The 8181-nt window shown below is 32.7% G+C and overlaps 2 protein-coding genes and 1 long non-coding RNA gene across 3 annotated transcripts in view; all 3 read right to left on the bottom strand.

Annotated features, from left to right (window-relative positions):
- The window catches only part of LOC116342644, a 1440-nt gene extending 246 nt beyond the window's left edge, over positions 1-1194 (bottom strand). Inside the window, exons 1-3 of the mRNA XM_031770331.1 lie at positions 1108-1194; positions 141-1032; positions 4-72 (exon numbers count right to left, since the gene is read on the bottom strand). Of these exons, the coding sequence (XP_031626191.1) occupies positions 4-72; positions 141-1017 (946 nt within the window). The 5' untranslated portion in view covers positions 1018-1032; positions 1108-1194. The remainder of the gene's footprint in view (positions 1-3; positions 73-140; positions 1033-1107) is intronic.
- Positions 1195-6077: 4883 nt separating this feature from the next.
- Positions 6078-6772, bottom strand: LOC116342671. Its single transcript, XR_004201268.1, has 3 exons — positions 6703-6772; positions 6374-6623; positions 6078-6177 (listed from the first exon to the last, which is right to left on the bottom strand). It is a non-coding gene; the product is annotated as an uncharacterized LOC116342671 (long non-coding RNA).
- An 80-nt stretch (positions 6773-6852) lies between these two features.
- On the bottom strand, positions 6853-7611 carry LOC116342643 (myosin heavy chain 95F-like). The gene is made up of 4 exons (XM_031770330.1): positions 7591-7611; positions 7395-7522; positions 7107-7306; positions 6853-7041 (listed from the first exon to the last, which is right to left on the bottom strand). Exons 2-4 carry the CDS (start codon positions 7477-7479, stop codon positions 6853-6855), a joined length of 474 nt encoding a protein of 157 aa, XP_031626190.1. The 5' UTR covers positions 7480-7522; positions 7591-7611.
- Positions 7612-8181: the final 570 nt, after the last annotated feature.

The following is an 8181-nucleotide window of genomic DNA, read 5'->3' as shown; positions in this document are numbered from 1 at the left end:
CACCAACATCGCGATCGATCTTGGCATTGGCCAATGTTTGAACATTGTCATCAACTTTTACGACTGTGTCGCCTGAAATAGAAACAAAATTAGGTTTTTTTTATTGGTTTCAATATATTTTCAAAAGGTCTATGACTTACGCATGGGTCTGGCATTGATACCCGACGGACCTGGCTGAACATTGTCATTGACTGATGAACCTTGTGGTTGTACAAAATCAGCCTGATTTTGTTGCATTGATTTTTTGAAAACAATTGGGCCGTTTTCGGCGTATAATTCAGCTTTGAAACGTCGTTGAATGTTGCGAGAAGGACGAAGAATTTCGTCGACTGTAGCACAATCTTTGGCTTTCGAGTAATGCACACATCCAAAATACTGTGATTGCCCACCAGGAAGAGATGTGCTTTCTTGGTTCAAGGTTATGCAGTTCACACGAAAATTCATCGAAATGTCATTGACTTTTGCAGCATTTATTCCGATGACTAGAGCTGTATTCATCTTGTATTCATCGGGTAGAATGAGTTGGCGACCTTGATTGTAAAAAGTTTTTGCAAGTGGGAAACAAATTACACCATCTGTTGGTGAGCACAAAACACGAATTCGAAAGCGCCAACGACTGCCATCGAACACAGCAATGAGCACAGAAAAGCGTTTTGCCGATACCGCATCGTAATGGATTGCACGCGATGTCGACGAGCTTCCAGAACGGAAAATACCTTCAGTGGCTGGGCTTAACAGCATGAAATCATCGGTGACGTGTTCAAATGAACCCGTATTTTTGTCCCAGTGATACACCCAGTCAATGTCTTGAAAACGAATCGAAAACATTCGTGTTGGTGTTAGACCATAAACATTTGTTCGAAACTGTGCGACAGTGTGCGTCGGATAGCACGGTGTTGTGTGATTTTCACCATTGACGGATGTAACCAGACATCTCGGACAGCGTCGAATGAGACTTGGAAAGTCACAGTCATCGGTATTGTGAACTAAGCCACAGTTCAAACACTTTTCGTTCATTTGTGTAGACAACGACTAAAATCACAACAATACAAAAAATGATTGTATGAAAATTTACAATGATTCTTCTACGACTTAATATCGACTTACCTATTCTTCTTTGTGAAAATATAATCTATTGATTACAGTCGCTTCAAGTGTACTTTTACTCGAATTTGTACAATTGTACAAATAAAAGATAGGCAATGACTTTGGGATTTGAAAATTAAATTTTTTTAGAAAATATTCCAACTAAATGTTTGACTAAAAACTCAAAAAAAGAACAATACTCACATTGTCAACGTAGAAATACCGCTATGCAAGCAATTGTGAAATTTCACTTGTCGTCCAGAATTCAATTTATTAAAAAGTCAATTTGAGTTATCGCACAAAAAAAAGCAATAAATTTCGAACTGAAAAGAAAACAGAAAAATATAACGTGAACGATAACTAAAAATCTAATAAAAACTCAAAAACTCAAAAAATAATAAGCACCACTCACATTTTTATAGAAATGTTTGTATGCACATTGAATGTGGTGAACAGTTGCCGCTAAAGTGACTTCATTCTAGTCGATGACATTTCATTTGACAACGATTCACCTCAACGCGAAAAGGGTATGTTCCGGTATGTTTGAAGTGTGTCAAAATAGCTATTAAAAATGTACATTTGCATATACTTGCGAAACATTGCGAACTACACAACAATAAACTGTGATATAGGCATCGAGTTGACATTGACTGAATAAAATATTTTTATATCATTTGCGAATTTAAATTTAAAAAAATGAAACTGAGAAGCGGTAAATTAAGCAAGCCAACTGGAAAAGGAATAATGTCATTAAAAAAGGTAAATTTTTCATGTCAACGTGTGTGTTTTTTTCAATGACTATGGTTATGTTATAATTTGCATTTTTTTAACATTGTAAATTTCATTTAAAATCGATGACAGACACAAAAACAAAATCGACTTCAAAAAGTAAATCGAAATTGATTCAATTGAAGCAATGTCAAATTGTCCTGGAGCGTTGTATTTTTCCAAAACAACAGAACATTGTTGAGCAAAATGATGACAGTAATATCACATCGACACAGCTGCGAAGAAGTCAGAGAAAGAAAGTGACCAAAGAAGCACCGAAAAACTCAAACGATAAGAAAGTCAATGACAATGCGATTTGCCAAGTAAAATCGAATACAATCATCACACCTATCCAAATGACTAACATTTTATGGAGAGAATTAACTGTGAAGAAATTTGAAATCAAAGTCGGAATGATTGTTTTAGCAAAAATGAATACATTTTGGCCATGGCCGTCTCAAGTTATTAATTTGACTAATAATCGTAATAAAGTGCGAGTCAAATTTTTTGGTGACTTGAGAGAAGGCATTGTGGAAAAGACTGCATGTGTACCATACTTTAATTGCCATGCCATTATATTTAATTATATAAATGTAATCGATGACAAAACCAAAGAATTCTTTAAAAAAAATGTCATTGATAATTTGGATCCACGCCACATTCACAAGAAATTAACATTAAAACACTTGTACTTACAAGCCCTACGTGATATAGAATTAATGTCAAATACAGAAGAATCATTTATTTTATCATTTTTAAAGTAGTCATTCACAACTTGTCATTTTTTATTTGACGAAGTAGTAAATTCAATTTGCTACTGAAATAATTTGAATCGAACATAGTAGGCATTGACAAATAGAAAATTAAAATATTTTTAACTAAAAAACATCAAATTGTTTCATTTTTTGTATCAAAATACTCACCATGAAGTTTTATGTAAGTGGCGACACCACAAATCATTGAAGTGTCAATTTGAAACCATCTTATTTGACATTGACTTATGAAATTATCGTATATTTTCGCTTGAATGCAATAAAAGCAATTGTACGACTATTGAGTTTAAAAAATAAATATTAAAATGGACGAAGAATTGGGTAAGATAAATCTCAAAATGAATAATGCTTTTTGTTGGGCAATTGTTTCAGATTTTTTTTTACAATTTTTAGGCAATGAAAATATTAATGAGCATGAAGAAATTTTGACTGAAACAAATGCAAACAGTGAAACACAAATATCATTAATACGATCACGTACCGATGAAGTCACTGACACAAGAAACAAAAGAACGAAAGCCGATCCGAAAATTTTGGATGGAAAATTTTTCCAAATAAGACTTCGCGAAGGTGACCGCGTTCAGGCCACTTGTTGCATATGTGGGGTGCATCGATGGGGATCAGTAAAAGGCACCGGAAATTTTACGCGGCATATTTCTGATAAGCACAGTGAACGACAACATGAAATGAATATTTATTTAAAACAAGTAGGCAATGGCAATTCAACACTTCGGCAAACGACATTAAAAAACTACACATCTGTCAGCAATGAGCAGGTATGTAACGCTGATTTTTCATATTTGTCAATGATAAAACACTAGTTTGACAAAACGATAACTTATTCAGACGTTTTTTTATCAACAGTTGTGTGAGCTGGTGTTAGATTTTGTCATTGACTCTAACCTTCCGTTTCGAATAGTACAATCACATACATTTAAAGAACTTTTATCCAAAGTCTCATGTAAAGATGTAGTTATGCCATCAATAGCTAAGACAATGACTGCGTTGAATACGAGATTCGATTCCATGAAGTGCAAATTAATTGAAGAATTGAACAAACAAGAATGGGTTTGCCTAACAGCCGATATTTGGTCACATTTGCGAAAAAGCTATCTTGGTGTGTCAGTGCATTATATCGATTCGCAGTGGAAACGTAAATCATACATTCTTGCATTTCGATATCTAAATAGACGGCACACGTATGACTATTTAGCTGAAGTTTTAAATTCAATTTTGAAAGAATTCAATTTAGACGTTGACAAAATAACACATATCGTTACCGATGGGGGTAGTAATTTTTGTAAGGCATTCATTGTCTATGGCCGAAAAAATGATTTCAACGAGACACTTATGGCAATCAGTGTGAATTCGAACGATGACGGAAGTGAAGAAGATGTCAGCGATCATGAAATGCTTGATATTATGGAAAATAATGACAATAACATATTTGATATGGAATCTGAAAGGGCAGTCCAAGAAGCGAACATTGAAGGAAATCAAATTGATATTCCTAACCACTCTGATGATATAGACATTGAGATTATTCTGCCACCTCAAATGAGATGCTTTGCTCACTTGCTAAATTTAATTGGTAAATTTTTTTGAATTTTCAAAATGGATAGAATTCAGTCAATGACTTGGTTTTTATTATCTTTATAGGCAAAGTGGACTTTTTACAAGAACTGGAAAATTACGAACATACATACGGCCTATTTATGGGAGCATATGGCAAATTAAAAAAGATTTGGAACAAGGCTTCGAGAAGTTCAGTAGTTAGTGCAACAATTCAAGAAATAATGAAATGTGCCTTAGTAACTCCAACGCCAACAAGGTGGAATTCGGAATGGGATTCTATGAACCATGCGCATAAAAATAGAAATGGAGTATGTTTTTTATCTTTGAAATTTACTAAAGTATTTGTATAATTCATATTTCAATATTTTTGCAATTTTCCAGATTAATGACGTATGTAAGGTACTGAATGCCTCAGGCCATAAGGAGCTTAAAGAGCTAACAACAACTGAATGGAATATTGTCAATGACTACGTAAAATTATTGCACCCCGTAGCGCGTAGCTTAGATAAACTTCAAGGAGAGAAAAATGTTAGCATAGGTAGTGTCATGCCTTGCCTGTTTTATATTGAAAAAGAGATTTCACAAGTGCATTTATCGACTAGCCAGTCCACAAACACTAAAATTCGGGCCATTGCTTCCGATATGAGAAAGTCGTTGACAAAGGTTTTTGAAAACCGATTTAGTTCATTTATGAAGTTCGAGCGTAGTAACTGCGACCTAATTTTAGCTGCGGTTACTCATCCCGTGTATAAATTTAAATGGATCGATGATGTTGAAAATGTAGTCATTGCCAGGAGCTATTTAGAAACAGAAATGATTAGAATTAGTAATAACCCACAAAACACAGCCATAGCCGAAAGTAATGACAGTGACGATGAATTCTTACCCAGCACATCTATAACCCATCGTCGAATGTCTGATGAAGACATAGCCTCAAATGAAATATTTAATTTTATAGACGACAACGACAAACAATTGTCAATGTCTAAATATGAAAGAATCAGTGTCATATATAGAAAGCATAACACTACACTTTCATCTTCGGCCCCAATTGAAAGATTATTCAGCCAGGCAATGCTCATATCAACACCGCGTCGTAATAGACTTTCAAATACAAATTTCGAGAAGACTCTGTTACTAAAAAAAAATAAAGATCTTTCTAATTAATTTTAAAGCTATTGACTGAATCACCATTAGTGATGAACCATTTGATGTTATTTTGTTACTTCGTGTAAAATTCTTTTAGAAAAACACAATAAATATGTAATATATAAGAGTCAATGCCAATGTTGCTGTGAAAATAATTTCATTTTACTGCTGTTTACCTGTTTACCCAAGTCCCATTTGGACTTAAATTTAAAAGTATATTCCAGATCAGATTTGAGATTAATCTAGATTTATCTCGATCTGAGATAATTATAGAAACTTAGATACACTGAGATCAAAAATCTAAGATTTTGATCTCAAATCTGATCTAGATAAAAAATTTGATCTAAAAAAAACACTGATAAGATAAGATTGTATGTAATGCCCAACTATTCCACTAAACCAAAACAATACGTACCAACGATGTCATCATTACTAAGGAATGATATATTTGGTACTTCGAGACCTTGAGAGGAATACCAAGCGATTTCTTCTTTTATCAGTTTTTGGATGCAAAACTGTTGAATTCTTTCATTTGTGTAATTTATGCACATATGCTCGAATGAATTTTTTCCTTGAAGACATTCTTTAAATGGTTAAATCGGGTTAAATAAACATAAGCAGTGCGAATAAAAATATTATTCAAAAATCAATAAGAGCGAAATATTCACCGAATCCAGGAATGTCAATAATTTTTATTTTTGGCACTTCATTTTGTGAGTATTTTCCCCCATTGATCATTCCCGTTAGAACATCAAACACGCGTTTGTATATACTTTTAATCATGGTGTCTCTGCCTCTTACAGCCGCAAACTTATTCAAACGAACACTGTATTAAATAATAATTGAAATGAATAATTTAAAAAAATAATAATAAAATATACAAATAGCGGATAATAGCTATTATCTATCGAACTTTTGTGTCATATTTCCCAATATTTCCAAAGCATATTTGATACAACGAATGATTCGATTTGAATTTAGTTAAAATATAATAATGTATAATAAAGAGAATATTAACATACACTATATCAGCTTCATTCTTTCTTTTTAGTGATATTGTGCGGCTTAGTAAAGCACATTTTAGTAGCTCAGTATTAACATTCAACAAATTGGCAGCATTCGTTACCCAACTCAAATCACCGATTTCAGCGAAACCTTCTGTATCTTCAATGAAATCAATATTGCCTAGATGCAATATAACAGCTAATAATTTATAAATAGTAAATTTTTTGTCAGCTGATCCAAAAAAAGATAACGCAACATCAATTTTACCTGTGCACATTATATTCAAATATAATTGAGTAAATATAAAATGTAATTAAAAATATTTGATAAAAAGAAAATAAATTACTCGGAAATCTTTTCCTTTCAACAATGGGAGGAAATGACAGCAAATTTTAAAATTGGCGCGCTGTTTAGTTTCGATTTGAGTTGTAAAATTACATTGACGTCCCCTTTGAAATTCGATGCGCCACCGTCGGCTCAAGGAGACTTGAAGTCTTCACATCCGCTCATTGCCTTTCAACTGCAGCTTATTTTGAAGTTCATGTGAAGATCCAATAGCAAGATAGTAAAATATGTAAAAATTGTTTTCTCGCATAATTTCACATGAAGTAATTGAAGCTCTACTGCTCTCCAATAGGCTGTAAGTGTTGTAGATGTTTGCTACTGAACCTCCATCATATTGAATCTGTAAAAATTGAATAACTTGATAAAATCCAATAAAATTTATCAAAAATTAAATTCACAACTTACCTCAATAATTTTTATAAATCGTGAGCTATTTCGATTTTGTGCAGTATTTGCGTTACCAAATGCTTCAAAAAGCAATGGCGATGAATTGCATAGATACTTGATGAGATGTTTGGTCGTTTCTGTTTTCCCCGCTCCAGATAAACCGGTGATGATAACTGATTGTGAGTTATGCTGTTTTAAATTTTGAAATGCTTCTTCAGCTGAAATAAAAATGAAAATATATAAGCAAATACATGTAAATACTAGTAAATACATAATTCTATTTTAAAATTTCATGTAAACACTCACCTATTGAATAAATATGTGGTGGCATACTTCCGATCTTCTTCCCTGCATATTTTTGTATAACTTCGTCGGTGTACATGTTGTGCATTTTTTTGCGGATTCATTGCAATCAACACTTTTGCAATAAATGTCTATAAAAATTAAAAAAGAGTAAATTTTATTCAATTTATAATAATAATAATGAAAATTTTAAACTAACGTATATTTTATCATCAAAAAAGCGTGATCTGATATTTTCCAAAAAGAGCGCTTCACTTGTACTATCCAAGTTACCTAAACATAGCGAAACATAGAAAATGAAAAAAAACGGAAAAAAGTAAAGAATGAACAAAAAATATTAAATTTTCTCACAGCTATCGTCCATTTTTATCAATTTTGTTTTAAAATTATAATTTATTAATAAAAATAAAAAAAATCGTAAAAACAAAGCGTAAAGTCGTTTAACGTTGTTTTCTGTTTTTTTGGTTTTGCTTGTCAAAATCTTCTTGCAATCATATGGCATATAGCGCCACCTATTGCCGACAATACTTTCCAAATAGAAAGAATATAGCGAGTTTGTGTCAGTTTGTGTTATTGTTTACATACCATTGGATACTACGACTGTGTACGTTACGGCTTACAAATAACACGACTTTGAAAACCCATCAAAATTTTGAAAAACCCTCTGAAAACCATAATTTTATTTGAAAAAAAAAGCGAAAAAGTGAAAATGGTAAAACGTCTGCGATCGAACAGCTTTTTCATTGAACGAAACGTGACACCGGGTGGATTCAAAGGAGAACTGGAAAAA

This window comes from Contarinia nasturtii, unplaced genomic scaffold (assembly GCF_009176525.2).
Source record: "Contarinia nasturtii isolate CC-2019 unplaced genomic scaffold, AAFC_CNas_1.1 Cnas_scaffold_864, whole genome shotgun sequence".
In the NCBI taxonomy this organism is placed as follows: Eukaryota; Metazoa; Arthropoda; class Insecta; order Diptera; family Cecidomyiidae; genus Contarinia; species Contarinia nasturtii.
This window is presented reverse-complemented; position numbering and strand designations above follow the sequence as displayed.